The sequence below is a fragment of the Oryzias latipes genome, chromosome 2, assembly GCF_053564925.1.
Source record: "Oryzias latipes strain Hd-rR chromosome 2, Olatipes_Hd-rR_3.1".
In the NCBI taxonomy this organism is placed as follows: domain Eukaryota; kingdom Metazoa; phylum Chordata; class Actinopteri; order Beloniformes; family Adrianichthyidae; genus Oryzias; species Oryzias latipes.
This window is the reverse complement of record NC_136238.1, coordinates 21,225,094-21,245,665: the sequence shown is the minus strand read 5'-3', so window position 1 is coordinate 21,245,665 and position 20,572 is coordinate 21,225,094. Positions and strand designations below refer to the sequence as shown.

General features: G+C 42.9%; 1 protein-coding gene and 1 long non-coding RNA gene across 4 annotated transcripts; one reads left to right on the top strand and one right to left on the bottom strand.

Moving 5' to 3' along the window:
- Nucleotides 1-642: 642 nt before the first annotated feature.
- On the bottom strand, nt 643-14,432 carry LOC144988137 (uncharacterized). Of its 3 annotated transcripts, none has more exons than XR_013651950.1 (6): nt 14,207-14,432; nt 13,014-13,096; nt 12,641-12,726; nt 12,175-12,286; nt 11,803-12,066; nt 643-1,079 (listed from the first exon to the last, which is right to left on the bottom strand). It is a non-coding gene; the product is annotated as an uncharacterized LOC144988137 (long non-coding RNA). The 3 variants fall into 3 exon arrangements; XR_013651951.1 differs by lacking the exon at nt 14,207-14,432 and adding an exon at nt 13,893-14,157; XR_013651955.1 differs by lacking the exon at nt 13,014-13,096.
- A 462-nt stretch (nt 14,433-14,894) lies between these two features.
- LOC111948637 (uncharacterized) lies at nt 14,895-17,556 on the top strand. The gene has a single exon (XM_023962506.2). It carries the CDS (start codon nt 14,895-14,897, stop codon nt 16,578-16,580), a length of 1,686 nt encoding a protein of 561 aa, XP_023818274.1. The 3' UTR covers nt 16,581-17,556.
- The last annotated feature ends 3,016 nt before the right edge of the window (nt 17,557-20,572 follow it).

Below are 20,572 nucleotides of genomic sequence, written 5' to 3'. Positions count from 1 at the left end.
TACGCTTTCTGCGGGTGGCAAAAGCCCCGCCCATATTTGATTCTGTACCAGTCGGTCGTTAACGTGTTAGCCCTAGCATGGCTTGTCGGTTTATTGCCTTCGGTTGTCAAAAATGACTGGCTTGTGCAACTTTTCAGTGGACCTGGGAGCAAGGCAACAGTGGTTTAATGCAGTTGACATTGAATCCATCGAACTCTGTACTGGTCATGGGATTTACAATGAACGTTTCACTCGGGATCGTTTGTACGTTATTCTCTTAGCTTTCATGCTAGCGTCATTTCAACACTCAGACACGGTTTGGATCATATGAAGGTGGAGGAGAAAAATCTGCAACTTCCACAGAAGGTTTTGTGGAGAAACTGGCATCACTTTGCTCCGTACCACGCAGTGGGACTACATTACCTCAAGTTCATCTCACTGTCAATCACAGATACCCAATACACCTCCCCTGCTCAGCCCGAAGTCACTTTGCTTGACCTTAATTTTATTTTTTTAATAACTCAAATGTCATTGATTTTATATTGTAACCATATACATATACACCTCTTGGCCAGGTCACCCTTGCAAAAAAGATCCTCATCTCTCTGGGTTTTATAGCTGGTTAAATACTACACAACAAAAGATGGTCATAGAACAAGAAAGTGCAAACATTCACCCTTTATTGCAGAGTAAAATTCAGTGAAAACATGGACAGATTAAAACATCAAAATTTAAGCAAATGTGGGATCTCTACTGATTTGAATTTTATTTAAACTGGAACTAATTTTCATAACTTCCTTACATACAATGAAGTCCCTTGAACAATACAGCAGTATTGATTTGAACTCTGTCTTGCCCCGCTCAGTCTCTCTTCTTCTGTATGTAATTATGTCGCCTAAATTAAGTTCTAAACAAACGGGACAGTAAAGATGTAATTCCACTCCCAAACGGTCTGAATTAAACAATGGGTTGATGTCGTCTTGCAGTTCCAACATTTGTGGACCCAAAAGGGGACTGTCCCATACCGGGACATTGATCCCAGGATGAGGTTCAGTCATGGATCCACTCTCCTCCCATTCAATCTCTGGAACCAGCATACCCTGACAAAAAAAAAAAAAAACTGTTTATGAACAGCACTGTTTTTTTTGTGTGTTTTAGATTATGTAGGAACAGACACCCACTAATAATAACTTATATTGTTGCTGGCAGGCAGACCTCATATCTCCGTAACTGATTATAATTTGCAAATAAGTGATCCTTAACAAAGTAGTGACATTAGTACATATGATGGCTCATAATGCCATGCATTGTGATGCATTTTGAACTTGCAGATGTGCTATTCTTCCTACAGACAAACAATTTAGGGAAATTGTTTGCACCACACAACAATAATACTTTTCATTCATTTTTGATGAAAATTCCTTGTAGTCATTGTGATTTCATCATACTGTTCTTGATACTTTCCACTTTAGTCGAACTGCACACAAATCAGTTGTCCAGTACAGTGAGATTAAATAAAGCAGTGTTTTTCAACCAGTGTGTGTTTTCTGACAGTAAAACTTGATAAACTTTATGAGATTAATTATAGTAGGATGAATAATGCAATACAAAAAGACCTAACAAAATGGCCTGTCTGTTAATGGACCTTAGCTCCAAAATAGAGGTTGTAAAAATGAATGTGCTACCTAGATTGTTGTATCTTTTCTCATCATTGCCAGTGCAGATCCCAGAGGTTCAGTTCGTAAAATGGGACAAACAAGTGAGTAGATTTATTTGGGAAGGGAAAAAACCAAGAGTGAAACTGAAAATACTCCAACTAGAAAAAGAAAGAGGAGGATTAGGCCTCCCTAGCTTTCGAGAATACTACTTAGCAGCCCAGTTAAGATACATAGTATGCTGGTGTACAACAGAATATTACTCCAAATGGAAACAAATCGAGTTGACCTATAGTAAATGTCCACCACAAGCAAGACTGGGTGAGAAAATACAAATAGAAATCACAGAACAAAACCCTATCATTGAAACGACATTAAAGATCTGGTGGAGCATGGTCAATAAATACGACATAGGTGGAGATTACAAACTACTTATCTGGCCCTCACAATCTCAAAAATACAGAACGGGACAGATGGACAATATTTTTAAGAAATGGAGTGACAGAGGAATGACGGCAGTGTGCATGTTAACAGACGGAAAACTGTTCAAGTCCTTTGAAATGCTCAAAGAGGAGTTTCAGCTGGATACGGCTGACCTATTTAGGTATTTTCAATTAAGGCACTTCTACAATACGGAGATTAAAAAATATCTTAGTCAAGACGGAAGCAAGTTAATAGAAATACTGACGGGGTCTTATAAGAAGTTACATTTAAGGGTCATTTCCAAACTTGTTAAACTGTAATGGATATAACTCTCTGCATATAAAACAAAAGTGGGAATCAGAATTACAAATTTTACTGTCAGAAGATGAATGGCATTCAATCTGTGGACTACAGCATAGCTCCACATGTTCTAGAAAATGGAGAGAATTTGGAGGGAAAAACTTGACAAGGTTTTTTATTAGTCCTCACATAAAGAGTAAACAACTGGGAACCTCACAACAATGTTGGAGGCTATGTGGGGACTTCAACGTTAACCATTCACACATCTTTTGGTCATGTGGAATTATTTCTCCTTTCTGGAAAATTATGGTTAAAACCTTTCGGGGTATCCTAGGATGTGAGATAGTTATGGACCCTAAGACATTGTACTTTGGCCTATCGATGGACGTTATTCGTCCAGAAGACAAATACCTCTTCAAGGTGATGATATTAGCCTGTAAAAAGGCAATAACAAGAAAATGGCTGAGAAGTGAAGTGCCGACACTGCAGCAATGGAGAGACATTATGGAGGAAATTTTCTCCATGGAGAAGATTACGTATTACTTAAGGCTAGATGCACATAAACTCGAAGATCGATGGAAGAAATCGACACAATATACAGCTCCCTCGGTCCGGTCTTGAAACAATGTCTTAGTTGCGCCCCGCTACTAACGTCTGTTTTTGTCCCCCCCACCTTTTTTTTTTTTTTTCTCTCTTTCTCCTCCCTCTCCTTCTGTTCCCATTGCTTTTGTTCTGACACGAAAAACTGTATTCTGTGTTAAGAAAATTATCTCAAAAAAATAAAGTTAAAAAAAAAAACACATAGTATATGTTCCATATAAATGTTTTGGCTCTCAGACACTCACAAGTTGCATGTGTGCGTTGAAGTTGCGGCCCTCCCTCAGCTAGACCCCGCCTTCAGTGGCCCCCAGGTAAATTGATTTTGAGACCCCTGGTCTAGTGGGTCTAGATCAGTGTTTTTCAACCAGTGTGCCGCGGCACACTAGTGTGCCGTGGGAGATGGTCAAGTGTGCCGTGGGGAATTGCCCTACTTCACTGATCTAAAACCATTTCCCATCTCCAGGAAATCAGCTCTTTGTTCATCCAAACAGGCCCTGATAAAACACTGAGTAGTTAAGAATATGAGAGATCGGTGGATCGGTGAGATGCTGTGGATCGCGTGATGCTGTAGTATCGCGAGACCCAGCGAGACGAGTGTGGTGAGTCGACTTGGCGGCGCGTAAGCATTTGAACAAACATTTTCGATCTTGTTTCATTTTTCCGCCATATTAAAATATTTCCTGCTAACTAACACAACCTGTTAAGAGTATTAAGCTTCTGTCAGCCTGGAGGACCTGGAGAATTTCATCGACGAGTGTTTTAATACCTGCAACATGGTGAAGCCCAGAACCGCCACCACCACCCCCTCCGCCAAGCGTGAACGGCCTGAGGACTCTCCCGGGGCTGTGTCGTCTCCAGGCAGCGGAATGAGCGATATCCTGGATTCGATTGACAAAAAGCTCTCCAGCTTTGATGGCCGCCTCAATCTGCTGGAGATCCTCCATAGAGAATTTCAAGGTCTGCGGGAGTCTCTGGAATTCAGCCAGCAGCAGGTGCGGGAGCTCGCAGCGGAGAACCAGGCCCTCAGAGAGACCGTGAAGACCCTGAGCAGTGACACCGCCCGTCTCTCCGAGGAGAACCGATCCATCAAGGAAACCCTCCTGGATCTTCAGTCGAGGAGCATGAGGGACAATCTAGTGGTCGCGGGGGTTCCAGAGGAGGTAGGAGAAGACCCCGAGGCCACCGTTAGATCCTTTTTACAGGTCCACCTGAAGCTCCCCAAGGAGGAGGTGCAGAAGATCTCCTTCCACAGGGTTCACCGCCTCGGAGGAAGAAGGTCCGACCACCAGCGCCCGCGTCCTATTGTGGCTAAATTCGAACATTTCAAACAGAAGTAGTTGGTGAAGGGCCGCGGACGGGAACTGAGAGGCACGCATTACAGCGTTAATGACCAGTTCCCGGCAGAAATCCTCCGTAGAAGGAAGATCCTGTTCCCGCTGAGGAGGAAGCATCTTGCTGCTGGTTCGAGAGCGATTGTGGCCGTTGACAAACTTTACGTGGACGGCCGGCTGTTCCGGGACCCGGAGATCACCCCCTGGCTGTGCTGAAGGCTTTCAGATCCGCGCTGAGAACATCTGGTCTGCGCTGCCCAGAAGAAACCCGCTAAACTTACTTCAATGAATGGAAAACCGGATCATCAATAATCCACACCTCGATCGCAGGAAAACAGTCTTTTTTTTTTCTTCGTCACCTCAGTCCCACTGATGTTTCTATTGTTGTTTTGTTGTTGTTTTCGTCTTCCCTTCTATCTCTTTTTTTCTTTCCTTTACTCTCCCCCCCCCCTCTCCCCCCTCATTATATGTAAATCACCTGGAAGCAACTCATCCTCGGTAAGTATTTATTTATGCACGGAACGGGCGCGCGCACACACAAGCGCACACAGGGGCGTGCACATGCGATCCCGCACACACACGCTGACATACTGCAATCACCTCACACAGGCTCTCATAGGACGCACGCGACACGCAGCTCACATAACCAGAAAACGTTCACGCGCACAGCGCTTCTCAAATGCGGGCACGCGCACACGGACTGGTACACAAGCACTACTTAGCTTTACACCTTTTCAGTCAGAGCAGTTATGAACAGTCTTAACATCGTTAGCTGGAATGTGCGTGGACTTGGCTCTGAGCCAAAGAGACTGAAAGTGTTAAATCACCTGGATGGTCTAAAAGCAGATATAGCTTTACTGCAGGAGACCCATTTATCAGATTCTTTGAATCACCTTATGTGCTGCTTACAATTTCCAGTTATATACTCTGCCAGTTACAACTCCAAACAAAGAGGAGTTGCTGTTTTAATTAATAAAAATCTTAATTTTACTCATAAGGATACAGTTACTGACCCAGAAGGCAGATTTGTAATCATTAATATATCCATTCAGAATAAGGACTATTGTATAGTGAGTATTTATGGTCCTAATGTTGACGACTCTTCCTTCTTTCACAGATTCTTCACCTCACTCTCAGTTCACTCTGACTCCACAATCATTATAGGAGGAGACTTCAACCTTGTTTTGGACCCTGAACTTGACAGACTCAGCACAGCAGCAAACCAGCGTACATGGCGGTCTGCAAGTATTCTAAAGCAGTACATGAATGATCTGGGTCTCTGCGACGCGTGGCGCTCATGTCACCCAAGCACTAAAGGGTTCACCTTTTTTTCTCCAGTTCACTATTCACACTCCCGTTTAGACTATTTATTAATCAGTAACTCTCTTTTAAAAAATATTCAAAGCTCCAATATCCATCCAATTATTATCAGTGATCATGCACCAGTCTCTGTAAACATTTCTAGGGAAAAATCCACACCCTCTGGTACAACCTGGAGGTTTAATACGTCTCTGTTAAAGGACCAGGAATTTCTTGAATTCTTTAAAAAAGAGTGGGCAACCTTCTTAGACTTCAACAATACTCCAGACATCCCACCGTGCGTTCTTTGGGAAGCAGCAAAGGCAGTCATGAGAGGGAAAATCATTTCTTATTCAACGCACAAAAAACGCAAAGAGAAAGCAGATTTATTAGAATTAGAAAATAAAATCAAAACCCTGGAGACTGCTTATGCTGCTTCTGCACAGGAACACATTCTGGGAGATCTGAAAAATTTAAAGCTGCAGTTAAATGACATCATTAATAAACAAACACAATTTCAAATACAAAGGCTACGACTTGAAAGATTTGAAAACTCTAATAAATCTGGCAAATTTCTGGCTAATCAGCTTAAAATTAACAGAGAAAAATCATCAATCACCTCTATTATGGACCAAACAGGAAATGTCACCCATGACCCGGTCAAAATTAATAACGAATTTGAAAACTTTTATAAAAACCTGTACACACCGCAGATCAATCCGTCAGAGCAAAGTATTGACTCATTTCTTAATAATGTAAACCTACCCAGGCTAAATGAGGATCAAATCACAAACTTAGATTCTCCGCTCTCGCCGTCTGAACTTCATGAAGCTCTGTTACTTATGCCCAATGGTAAAGCACCAGGGCCTGATGGCTTTCCTGCTGAGTTTTATAAAGAATTCTGGGAACAACTGGCACCAACATTTTATAAAACTGTCACATCTATTAATGAGAGCCAATCAATGCCACCTAACATGAACTCAGCCAACATAATTCTTCTTCTAAAACCAGACAAAGATCCCACTAGTCCTTCAAGCTATCGCCCCATTTCTTTAATCAATGCAGATGTAAAAATTATCTGCAAAGCACTAGCACAGAGAATAGAAAAAATCACTCCTCACATAATTCACTTCGACCAGACTGGATTCATCAAAGGCAGACACTCGGATGATAATGTCCGTAGACTAGTTAATATAATAGACTTTGCCACCATTAAAAAACAGGAAATGACGGTACTATCGCTGGATGCTGAAAAAGCCTTTGACAGAGTTAATTGGAAGTTCCTTATTGCTGCCCTCCATAAGTTTGGTTTTGGAGAAGCATTCATCAATTGGATCAAAATATTATATCACAACCCCAATGCATCAGTTAGAACTAATAAACAGACTTCAAACAGGTTTTTTCTTGGAAGAGGAACCAGACAGGGCTGCCCACTCTCTCCTTCTCTTTTTGCTATATTCATTGAGCCTTTAGCTGCAGCAATAAGACAGAATGAGAGCATTATAGGAATAAAAACCAAACACAGCCATCATAAAATTAGTCTTTATGCGGATGACATATTACTGTTTTTAAGGAATTTACATTCTGTAAATGAAACAGCAATGATCATAAATGAATTCTCCTCCATATCAGACTATTCCATTAATTGGAATAAGTCTGTTTTATTACCACTTAACAGGAATATGGAACAAAGACTCACAATTCCAGTTAAAACAGGAAATATCAAATATCTGGGTATCTACTTTTCCCCCAAACTATCAGAACTGGTGCAGCTAAACCACACCCCATTACTGAAAAGCATACAGGACGATCTAACACGCTGGACCAACCTGCCTCTGTCCCTTATGGGCAAGGTAGCCACGGTTAAAATGAAAATCTTACCCAAAGTTAATTATCTCTTCTCAATGATTCCCACACAACCGCCATTAAAATGGTTCAAAACATTAGACTCATCCATATCAAGCTTTCTATGGAACAACAAACCTGCAAGAATTAGTCTAAAAACTTTAAAATCTGCAAAAAGCTGTGGAGGATTAGAACTACCTAATTTCCACAAATACTTTCTTGCAAATAGATTACAATATATCTTAAAATGGTTAAAAAATAATCCAGAAACCAACTCATGGTTAGACTTGGAACAGGTGTTATGTGGAAAGATCAACCTGTCACAGCTACCATTTATTAGCCATATAGTTAAAAAACAGGATTGTTTCAAAAGCATTAATATAAATGCCACCTTAACAGCCTGGTGGGAATTTCTCAAAATATCAAAATCATCAATTCAACCGTGCAAAATGACACCCATCTGGAACAACCCGGACATCCTTATTAACAAAAAAATGATTCACTTCCCAGCTTGGCAAGCAGGGGGCATAAAACAACTAGAGCACGTAATTATTGATAGAAGATTCATAACCCCCCAGGAACTTCAAGACAAACATGGAATAAATAACTTCTTGGAATATCAGCAACTTAAATCAAGTATTACTAAAAAGTATAAAATTAAAGACGACGATTTAAAGCTACCAGATGTAGTTACCACTCTGATTAATTTTTCAATGAATAGAACTCTCTCCAAAATATACAAACTTTTATGTAATTTGGATAACAATATTGCCCTTCCAACAAAAAAATGGGATGCAGATTTGAGCATCAGCACAGATGAAAGCTTCTGGTCAGAACTTTGTCTAAACACCTTTAAACTGACAAAAAGTCCAAATCTGCAGCTAATCCATCTCAAAACTCTTCACAGAATTTACTACACTGGACAGAGGATGTTCAAGATGGGTCTCAGTAACTCAGACATTTGCGAGCACTGTGATAATAATCTACCCGACAGCTACATGCACGCACTGTGGTTCTGCACTCCTGTCAGGGCTCTCTGGCAGCAGGTATGTGCCGATTTATCAGTCTGGTTTAAGGTTTCAATCACTGCCTCACCGTCACTTTGTGTGCTTGGTGACATGAGTGCCATCGATATAGAAGAAGGATTAGCATCTATCATTTTCATAACTCTTTGTATTGCCAAAAAAACTATTTTAATAAATTGGAAAAACAAGAAAAATATAAACATAAGTCAACACAGAAATCTGCTGTTTGATCATATCAGCTTGGAAAAAATGTCAGCCCAAAGCTCCAGTAACTTTGAAAGAATTCATTCTCTCTGGTCTCCTGTGGTTGACTCCATGACTTAGGGGGTGGAGGGCTTGGTCGTCGCTGCTCCTTGCCCTTCTGCCGTGGTTTGGGGTGGGGGTCGGGGCTTCCGGTGCCTGGCGGGGGCGGTGGGGGGCTCCGTTGGTCGGGGGGTCGGGTCCGGTGCCTGGGTGGGGCGGGCTGGGGCGCTGCGTGGTCCTCTGGGCTTGGGTGTGGGGGTGCGTGGTGGGGGGGTGGGGTGGTGGTCTGGCTTGGCTTGGGGGGGTGGTCCCTTTGCCTGTGCTGGGGGGGGTTGGCGGGGGGCCCTGCTCGGGTGGGGGGGGCCCAGCGGCGCCGGATGGGCTGCCCATCTGCACCTGGGGCTGGGATCGGCCCTTCCCTGGCTCTGGGACGGGACGGGACAACCCTCTCGGGGCCCCCGGTCGCTCTGGGTGTCACCCGCTTCGGCTGCGGGGTCTGGGGTGGGGTGGGGTGGGGGGCTTGTCGGCCCTGTCCTGTGGGGGGGCGTTCTGGGGGGGAGGGGGGGCCCATTATTAGTACGGGTCGGGGGGGCTAGCGGGTCGGGGTCTCCGCTGAGGCAATCAGTGGTTGCCTCGGCCGGTTGGCCTCCTCGGTCCCGTCGAGGCCTGACCAGAGCTCTTCTAGGGCCGGCGTCTGGGGGTGGGGGCCTGGGCTTGCTCCGGGGGGGGGCGACGCTTTCTGGCTCCTCTCTCTCTGTGTGGGGTGGGTGGTGCCGGGCCTGGGGTGTCGGCGCCTCCGGGGGTGGGCCCCTGGGCTGGGTGGCCCTGGCCCCTTTGCTGGGGGACGGCTGTTTGACCACCGGGGGACAGTCTACCAGCTGTCCCCAATTTACCCCCTTCCTTATATAACCTCATATTAGGGTGAGGGGGTGGGGGGTTTAGCCTGCGATGCGCCTTGGGGGGGGGCTACTTGGGAGTGGCCCCCCTCCTATGGTTGCCGTATGGAGTGGGCCCCCCCTCTTTCGGTTTTATTTGCACCTTAGACACGTAGGGTCCTTGGTAGGGGGGGTGCTTGGACATCACTGCCAGCAAGCAGCAGATGTCCTCCTGGCACCCTACCCGCCAATTTTAACCGCACCTTAGACATTTAGGGCCCCTTGGTGTGGAGGGTGAGGGGACATCACTGTGAGTAATCAGGAGATGTCCCCTTAGTGCCCTACTCGCCAATTTTAACTGCACCCCCCTTAGTACACACACCCCTCCCCCTTCAATATATACATTCAAACATAAACACACACACATGCACACAAACACCCTCTCAAACACCCATACACGCACACACATTTTACAAGGAAGGTGGGACCTGGGTCCATCTGTCCCCTACCCCGTCCCTGGTGGGGGGTGCGGGCCCCTTGGCGATGGCGGCCGTGTCCCTTGGGTGCCGGCTCCCTGGGCCCGGCGGTGCTCTCTCCGCACGGTGGGGGGGTTCATATTACACCTGAGCCGGGGGTGTTCGTGTCCCTGGGGGGTGGGTCCTGGTCCTTGCCCCTGGGCGCTGGGCCCCGCCAAACTTCCAACATGGCCGAGCCTGGTCGGGCCATATTTATAACATCCCTTATGGGCCGCCCTTTTTTCCCCGGGGTTCCCCCCTCCTGGGCGGGGGCGGCGGGCCCCTGCCTTGCTCCTACCTGGACCAACCGTGGGCCGGGTGGGTGGCTGCCTGGAGTGCGGAGCGGGTCTCCCTTGGGGGGTCCTGGCTCGTACCTGGGGTCGGGGCGGGGGGATGCCCGGAACTCCTGGGTGGTGGTGGGGTGCTCGTCTGGGGCTGTGGGCGTCCCTCTCCGGTGGGGCCCTGCGTTGGGCTCTTCCGGCGCGGCGGGGGGCTGCTTTCCTGGCTGGGCTGGGGCGGCGCTCTCTTTCCCTCTGCGCCTCCCTGCTCTCTGGCTCTGGGGGCCTCGCGGCGGTCCTGCTGGCCCTGGCCTGGGTGGCGGTCTTGGTCGCCCGGGGGGCGGTTGTTCCCTGCCTGTTCCCGTGTGGCGCTGGGGGAATTCCGGCTGCCGCTGCTGCTGCGGCGGGGGTATGGGTGTGGGGGTGGCTGGGCGCTCCTCCTCCTTCTTTTCACATTCCACCATCCATTTTAGAAGAACATAAACACTCACCTGAGCACAGGTGTTAGCTCACCTTTGCACTAATAGTTTGCATGATTGAATGAATGAAAGATTTCACACTAGTTGGTTTAAAGGCATAAGTATGCGTTCGTGAACACTGTTTTGTGTGCATGTTGACATGTGGACATTTCTGCGGCTAGCAGGTGTGTTGATAATATTTGAGTGTGTGTGAACAGGCCCCGCCCTTTTTGTACTACATGTGAACCGTACCGTAACGATAAACAACCAGTAAACCTGCCTGCTCTATGCTGCTTCATGGTCTTACCCCCCTTCCCCTCCTATTATCACCCTCCTACCCCCCCCTCTCTCTAACGTCCCTCTCTCTTGTTCCCCTCTTTCCTTTTCCGTCCGGTCCAACACCAAAGATTTTCAAACATGATTGAAATTAATAAAGTTTGGCCTCAATTACAAAAGGGGTTTATTCAGACATACCTTTGGTTTGTCTGAAGATGAATAACCCCTCTTGTTAGAATAAAATATGTCCAACACAAGAGGCCCTCAGCTCTCATCTGTTTGCCTAGCTGTTGGACAGGACAAGTTAAAAAAAAAAAAAAAAAAAAAAAAAAAAAAAAAAGAATATGAGAGATCTTAAAATGACTTTTTCTTTGTGTTTATTTAATTCTATAAAATACATTTTGATAAGGTTGACGGTGCCGCGATTTAGCTGCAGCTATAACTGTGTAAGGAAAAGTCCCGCCCCTTTAACTGTCTCCGCCAATCATTCTTGAAGGCTTAATCACATGTCATCAGTCTGACAATCAGAAGTGGTTAAAGTCTTCACTTCCTTGTTCTTAATTCTGCTGGTAAAGTCTCTCAGTTCTAACAAAAATACCAGCTAAAGCTCGTCTTTAGCGGTGTAACTTTCCACAGATTCCGGTGTCAGACCGTGGAACAAGAGAACAAAGGTTGAAAAACACTGAAATAAAGCACTTACCCGGGGATCAGAAACAGGGTTCTGGGTCAAGCCCAACTGCCACAGCTGATTTGGTGTCATGCTTTGCTCCGTCCAGATTGGATGGCTGTCCCACGCGTCACTAAACACATCCAAACTGGCCTGAATGCGTGGTAGGAAAATATAGTGGCAGCAGAATACGTGATGTTACTGATATTGAGCAAGTCTTGGTCCTCAGGAGAGTGCAGGATGTTGTAATATAAACCAGTAACAGTCATGAAGACATCACACCAGAGGGGCTCAATCCTGTATTTGGAAAAAAGCAAAAAGAAATATTATATTGTCAGATTTATTTTTAATACATCATTCACTTTTATGTATATATTAAAGCGTCTAAAACTAGGTTCAACTCACCGTTGATTGTGTGTACACTTTTGCTGCAATGAAGCTGTTTGTGTCAGTTCTACGTACTGTGAGCATTTACTCGGCTATGCCCACATGTTCTCCTCCGTGATCTCCTCTCACCCTGACAATAACATGAAAATCATGTCTCAAACACATAATTACAAATGCATCGCCAATACGGTACACATCAATTTAAAATGTAATGTTCTTATGTATGATGCCAATAAGTAGAATTTCTAGGTTAGATAAATTGCAGGAGTGGGTTACATGTATCACTGTGGAAAAAAATGAGGTGAGAGAGACTGTTAAGGGGGGGGGGGGGGGGGTAAAATGTTATCCATGAGGGGAAAGAGTTTTAGAGTTGCCTTTGTTTTCAGAGGAGTCTAAAAAAGTTATTTTATTTTTGTACAAATAACCAAGTGCTTATACTGCCTGATATGTGAATGAAATATTTCTTTATGAATAACATGAATACCTCAGAGGAAAGCCATAAACGTTCACAGCGTCACTGAAGAAGGCCAAGTCTGCGCAGTTGTTGTCTGCTATCTTCAGGTACAAGATCTATGGAATACAAGTACAAATACTTTCAACTGACAGATATTTACAGGGGCAAAAATGCTAAATTCCCAATTGATAGGTAAAACAGTAATACAATAGGATGATAAAATATGAAATAGAATAGAATAGAAGGGTATTTAATAATCCCTGAGGAAGTTTTTTAAAAATGGCCATCTTAAAAAAACACATAAACACACATGCATTACAAATAGAAATATCACAAAATAAAAAGATTGATTAAAAAAAGGTAAATAATTGGAAAATCAGTGGGTAAAATTAAAAGAAATTACTTGTAAGATGCCCTGCCAGAGAGTTGTATGGCCTGATGTCAGGAGGAACAAAAGATTGTCACGCTGTCACGCTTCAGTAATTCCTAGAGAATAAATAAAAACACAACAAACATGGATTAGATCATTTAGCTGTCTGAGATTAAATTACATCATTTTCAAATATTTGAAAGGGGAATTTTTTAAAACACTCTTGCTATGATAACTTGAGCTTGTAGTAAAGAACAGAGTTAAAAATAAACAATCAGAGACAAGACACTGATCACAGGAAGCCTGTGTGTAATATTTACAGTAACTTCTACTCAAATCACTGTTGACAGCATATTTCTCCCATCCACCCTTTCTAAGACTACTTATCGACTACAAAACAGCCTAAAAACATAATGTTTGGGATTCTTGTCATTTCGTCATTGAAAGTAAAGATACGGGGAATTTAGTGGCTGTCACTCTGACACAATCTCACAGGGCTGGTCAGCACAATACGGGTTCTAACGTTAGAAACTTAATGAGGCTTCTTTCATTCAACAGTGGATTCACGTCTGTTATATTTAAAAAATGCCGTTTTCATGAATGTCATATGAATTAACTTTGTTTCACAATCCACCCCGTCTTAAAGTCTGGGTTGTGAAAAGACTGTGTCTAACTTTAACCCGGATCGCGTTTACATAAAGGCAGCACACGGAACAGCTAACTAGTTAGCATAGCATAGCATCAGTGTTTAAACAAATCCCCGTCTCTAAATCAATACTTTTTATTAAACTTTCTGTGCTGCTGTAAATCCGGCATGCTTTTCCCCTTAGTTCTATCTGAATCATGGTAGAACCTACAGATCATTGGCTACAGGCGCTAGCTTGAACCGAAACCGGCTTGAAGTTCACCCACAAAGGCAGACACAACTTGAGTCGAAAGCCGGCTAGTTTCGAGGCCCCTGGTTGGTTGTAGTTACTCGTGTTGTGTGAAGAGCTGGTAAAACTTGACAAAACCATAAGTCCTCCCCCGCTTTAAAACCATTAAAAAAAATATGACCGCACAGGCAAAGCAAAGCTAAGCTAATTAGCGGTGGGGGTACTCTGCAAACGACTCGGCTGAAATGTTTATAAAGCATTCACACATGTCACTTGGCTAAGGAGAACGCTTCAACTTAGTATTCAATAACAACAACGAGGGAATAATAATCAAATAAGTGCATTACTTACGGGCTGAGACTGATCCCGTTCGGAAGACCTCTCCGCCATGTTTGCCGCCCGCGTCCTCCCAACTGCTGTGCTGAACAGCTCCCTCCCTCGTCAGTTGAGAGTGAAGAGTGTAAGGGGCCATTCGATTGGCTAAAAGCGAACCCGCCTGCTTTGCCGATGAGTTTGATTGACAGATTCACTAGCCAATGGTGACATTAGTTGACCCGCTCCGTCAGATGAGTCTCAATATTCACCGAAGAAAATTCTCTCACACACACGGGGAGATTCACAAACGAGAACGGGATTTTGAATGCACAGTCTGCAATTCGAATGATCTGTGAGTTCACATCACATGTGTACCTAAAAATCATGTTTGTGAAGCACCTACTGTGCATTTCTGATACATTTTTGTACTATTCAGGGGTGTGTCTTCTTTCACGTCCACACTTCCTTTCTTAGCGTTCTCATACTGTCCTCTCCTACGTCCTCTTTACTGAAGTCACGCAACAACACAAGACTTTTATGGTCATGAAAATACGGTACATGCCTTTGTCCAACAGAAGCCAGGTTAGGCTTTGGCAACCTCGTGACCCCAAAAGAGATAATGCAGGTTAAGAAAATTGATCGATCGATTGATGCTTAACAATTCACTGTCTTTTAAATTGCTCATTCTTGTGTTTGTTTCCCTGCAGTCCTCCCACGGCATTGGATGACTGAAGAGGTGGATCTGGAGCAGGAGGATCCCAAATCTCCACAGATTAAAGAGGAGCAGGAAGAACCAGAACCTACACAGATTAAAGAGGAGCAGGAAGAACCAGAACCTACACAGATTAAAGAGGAGCAGGAAGAACCAGAACCTACACAGATTAAAGAGGAGCAGGAAGAACCAGAACCTGAGACTGAAGAAAAGCAAAAAGGACTCTTCATTTGTCACTATGAGGAGCAGCTTGATCTGAAGCAGGAGACTGATACCTTTATTGGGATTCCTCCATATGAGGAAGATGATAACAGTGAAGCAGATCTAAACAATCAGCAGAGCTTTAATGTAAATGATAGTCAGGATGAAGAAGGAAACCAACATGAAGAATCAACATCAACTACAGATGAAGAGACAGACCCACAGAACAGAGATCAGAGGAAGAGAAGAGACAGAAGTCATGTCCAAAGTGTGGATAGCTCTTACAAGTCAGAAAGTCAGTGTGACTCTGTTGTTAGAAAAAATGTAAAGAAAGTAACTTTGGTAAAGAAATGCAAACAATCTCCAAAAGAGAAGAGACTTTCCTCAGTAGAGTATGGTAAAAGAACGAGAATTGCTCACGATGTCTCTGTCCACATGAGAGCTGAGTCTGATGAAGTACCTTATGTCTGTAAGAAATGTGCTCAAAGTTTTGATTATAAGTCTCAGTTCAGAACTCACATGAGAACTCATACAAGACAGAAGCCTTTTTCTTGTAAAGAATGTGATAAATGTTTCTTGCAATTATGTAGTCTTCAAGCACACATGAGAACTCATACAGGTGAGCTTCTTTCTTGTAAAGAATGCGATAAACGTTTTGTGCAATTAACTAGTCTCAAAGCACACATGAGAACTCATACAGGGGAGCTTTTTTTTTGTAAAGAATGTGACAAAAGTTTTAATCAAATGGCTGGTCTCACAAGACACATGAGTATCCATACAGGACAGAAGCCTTTTTCTTGTGAAGAATGTGGCACAGGATTTAGTCAAATGTATCATCTTAAAAAACACATGAGAATTCACACAGGAGAAAAGCTTTTTTCCTGCAAAGAATGCGATGCAAGTTTTACTGAAAAATATAATCTCGATACACACATGAGAATTCACACAGGAGAAAATCCATTTTCTTGTAAAGAGTGTGATAGGAGTTTTAATCAAATATCTAATCTAAAAACACACATGAGAACTCATACTCATACACTAGGTGAGCGTTTTCCTTGTAAAGAATGTGACAAAAGTTTTAATCATAAGGCTAATCTCAAAAGACACATGAGTGTCCATACAGGACAGAAGCCTCTTTCTTGTGGAGAATGTGGCACAAGTTATAGCCAAATATATCTTCTCCACAAACACATGAGAACTCACACAGAAGGTAAGCCTTTTTCCTGTAAAGAATGCGATAAAAGTTTTACTGAAATATATAATCTCAATACACACATGAGAACTCATACAGGAGAGAAGCCTTTTTCTTGTAAAGAGTGTGATAGAAGCTTTAATCAAATATCTAATCTAAAAACACACATGAGAACTCATACAGGAGAGAAGCCTTTTTCTTGTGAAGTATGTGATAAATGTTATGTTTCTAAACATAACCTTCAAACACACATGAAAAGTCACACAAGAAAGACGCCTAAATGTGATAAAGAATGCGATAAATAATTTAGTAAAAATTATCCTCCCAAAAAATTAAGGGAAACTCACACCAGAAGTCTCATGTGGAAAGATGGAGAAGCGTTTAAATTGGAAGTAAATGTTTGTGAAAAGGTTTGCTTTTTTTAAGAAAATGGCTGTAATTTAACACAGAAAATGAATTTTGAAAAACATTTTTTTACTTTTTTTTGTTGTTTGTATTTTACATTTAATAGTAACCTAAATTTTTACGTCTCAGGAAGTAAGAATATAAAGTAAGACCTGTAGAAAGAGCTTCTTCATTTCCTGGAAGCACCATGGTGCTCATGTTGTCTTCTTTTTAGTTTAAAGGAAGGTAGGGCTATCTGACACTTGTTAAAAAGCAGAAGACCTGCTTATTTCCTCTGGATAGGACACTTTTCCATCTCCACTCTGGGTTGTGTTGAGAAATGTCTTTAGATCTGTAAGTTTAAATCCTATCATACCAAATCACAGTTTTTAAAAATGCTGATTGTTTTTAACCTTTTCTTTTATGCGTATTGTTAGGAATAATTAGAAATAGAATAGTTAGAAACTCCCTTTTTACTATTATTTTATTACACTAATGGTTTAAACTTAATTCACTGAGCATGTATTATCATCTCAAAATTATATTGCATCCTAAGACAGCACAACCAAGCCATTGTCCTCACAGTTTCTCCTCATCATCCCTTTTTACTTTTTGTGTGTTCTGGTGTTTGTGCTCTGGCAAATGTCTGTGGGAACATCAGAGAGATCTGACACTTGAAGCTGTATGACCTTCAAGTATCCAGCCTGCAACAGCATGTGGGTGGGTTTTTCACACCATAGATCCTCAGACCATCTTCTGAATATGTAAATGCCAGGTATATATACCAAGCCCTTTTCTAAATGTTTTTGTTCAGACCTTGTGATCCTGTTCCTCTGTCTGTAACCCTGCGTACAAATCTATGCTGTTTTGTGCGGAGTAAATCTTCACTGAAGCTAAGTAACTGTCTCTGAGTCTCATTCATTCATTTCTGTGTGTTGGAAACTGAAGGGGAACAAACCAACCTAATATTTTAGTTTTTTAGTTGATATAATTGTTAACACCATATGCTTTGTTTTTATTCAATTAAGTCTGCACCCACTCACATCAGCTTGAAAACAAACTCCAGCTTTGAATTCACCTTCCTGGGAACCAAAGGCCTCATGCAACTATGAGGAGAGGCTGAACTCTTGTATGTGTTCCAAACCAGCATTACTGTGTTTTTCAAATGCACCTTCATTGTTCAGATCAAATGCAACTGTTGTGTTTTTCCTCCTTGCTTGCAATTAAAAACCTAAAGGATAAGTTTTGACTCTTGAGGCTTATTGAATATTTTGTCTGGAAAACAGGGTACAAACTAACAGCATTTTTCTACAGTCTGTTTTCTGAAAACATTTCCTGACATAACTTGGTCTTTCCAGCCAGATTGACAATATACAATGAACTATAGTCATAGATGTTTTTGTGTTTGATTTAAAGTAGCTTTTTGATATATTTTACTACTAATAATAATCCATTTTATTTAAAGCGCCTTTCATGAAACCCAAGAACACAGTAGAAACAAAGGTTAAACAATAGACATTAAAAGGACAATAAATATGAAAGAAAATTAGAAAGGGAATCAGGATGGGAAGGCAGAAATAAACTAATGAATTTTGAGTTGTGATATGGAAGTTGGAAGAGAGTCTATGTTACGCAGATCAGGAGGGAGGGAATTCCAAAGTTTGGGAGCAGAGCAGCTGAAGGCTCGGCTTCCCATGGTGACGAGGAGGAGAGATAAGGAGGGGCCAGGTTATGGAGGGCCTTAAAGGTGAACAGGAGGAGTGTTAATTGGATTCTGGAGGTTATGGGAAGCCAGTGCAGCTGGTGGAGAACCGGGGTGATATGACTGAAGGAGGGGGTTCTGGAGATGATGGAGCTTATTGAGGGTTTTTTGGGGGAGACCAAAGAGGAGGGAGTTACAGTAATCTAAACGGGAAGTGACCAGACTGTGGACCAGGATAGAAGCAGAGGGGACAGCGAGGGAGGGCCGTAGACAATTAATGTTACGTAAATGGACATGGGCTGACCAAGTAATGTTATTGATGTGGGACTGAAAAGATAAGGTGCTATCCAGGATGACACCCAGACTCTTCATTTGAGGGGAGGGGGAGACAGAAGACGAATCGATGGAAAGAGTAAGACTTGTGGCTTTGGAGTGGGTGGATTTGGAACTGACGAGAAGGAGCTCGGTTTTATCACTATTGAATTCGAGAAGGTCTAAGGTGAACCAGTTTTTGATTTCAGATAGACAGGAGTGGAGGGAGGAGGGTGGAAGAGAGGTGTCAGGTTTGCTTGATACATAGAGCTGGGTGTCATCTGCAAAACAATGAAAGTTAACATTAAATTTAAGGAAAATATTGCCAAGGGGTAGAAGATAAGAAGAAATAAAAAAGAAGAGGACCAAGGACAGAACCTTGGGGGACATCAGAAAAGACAGAGTAAGGCTGAGATTTAAATGATTTAAGATGAATGAATTGGGTGCGGCCTGAGAGGTAAACCAACGGAGGGGGGTGGAGGTGATACCGAGGGAGGAGAGCCTTTGGAGGAGGATGGAATGAGAAATGGTATCAAAGGCTGCACTCAGATCGAGGAGGATGAGGATGGTGAGGAGACCAGAATCCGCTGCAATGGGAAGGTCATTGGTGATCTTGAGCAGAGCAGTCTTAGTGCTTTGTGAGGGGGCAGAAACCGGACTGAAAAGGTTACAGGAGATTATTGTGTTTTAGGTGATCATAAAGTTGAGAGGCGATTACTTTCTCAAGAATTTTGGAAATGAAGGGAAGGACAGAGATTACTGAATAAATTGGGACCTGAACCAGGTTTTTTCAGGATGGGTTTAACAGCTGCCATTTTAAAAAGTGATGGGACAGTACCAGATGATAGTGAGGAGTGAATAATAGCAGTAATAAGCGGAAGGAGAGATGGGAGGCAGGCCATAACTAAGGATGTTGGCAGGGGATCGAGATAACAGGTGGTAGGTTTGGATTTAAGGATGGGAGAGGAAATTTCCTCGCGGTCAGGCAGTTGAAAGGAGGAAAACCTGTGATTGAGAGAGAAAGAGTCAGGGATGGGAGGGAGGAGAGAAGAGCTAAGCTGTTGATGAACAGCTGGAATTTTCTGGTTAAAGAATGACATGAGGGAGTTACAGGTTTCAGTGGAAAACAAATGGGGAGGGAAAGAGTCAGAGGGGTTGAAAATAGTGTTCATCAGAGAAAACATTGTTTTGGAGTTGCCTTTGTTTTTGGAGATGAGTTCAGAAAAGTAGCTCGTTTTTGTGGAAGAAACCAGGTTCTTATACTGAGTGAAATGTGATTTATAGATTTCTTTGTGAATGGTTAAGCCAGTTCTTTTATAGAGTCCCTCTAGCTGCCGACCTTTGGCTTTCACATGACAGGGTGAACTAGGGAGCAGATTTACAAAAGGAGACAGGAGACTATCGTTGTTAGTGCCCGTTGGTGATTTTTACAAGAACTACAGCTTGTTCAACCTTTCAGAGACACTGCTTCAGCAGATTATCAGCCCAAAACATCAAAAGTACAAGAAGTGGAGTAAACAGCTAAAGTTGGTCGTTGAAGTCTCAGAAGGATTTCAAGTTCCTTCAAGAAGACCTCAAAACTACCAGAGAGCAGCCTGTGTTTTCTGCATACACTTTCAAAAGCTGCACTGAAAAGTCTTCCAGCTTCTGCTGTCTGCTTTAGTTTTCAGTTTCAGTTTTTTTTATTTCAAACACTAATGTAAAATAACACAGTAGTTTAAAATAAACAGATAGAGTAATACAGTTTGCTTTTAAAGAAATGGGTTGAAGAGAAATCTTATCTGATCCCACCCCTTTTTAACAACACCTGATGATGCATGTTTTTCTATTTATAGATATGTACAATGCATGTATTTACAGATTTGTACAGATCATTTATATAACATCCTGCATGCATAC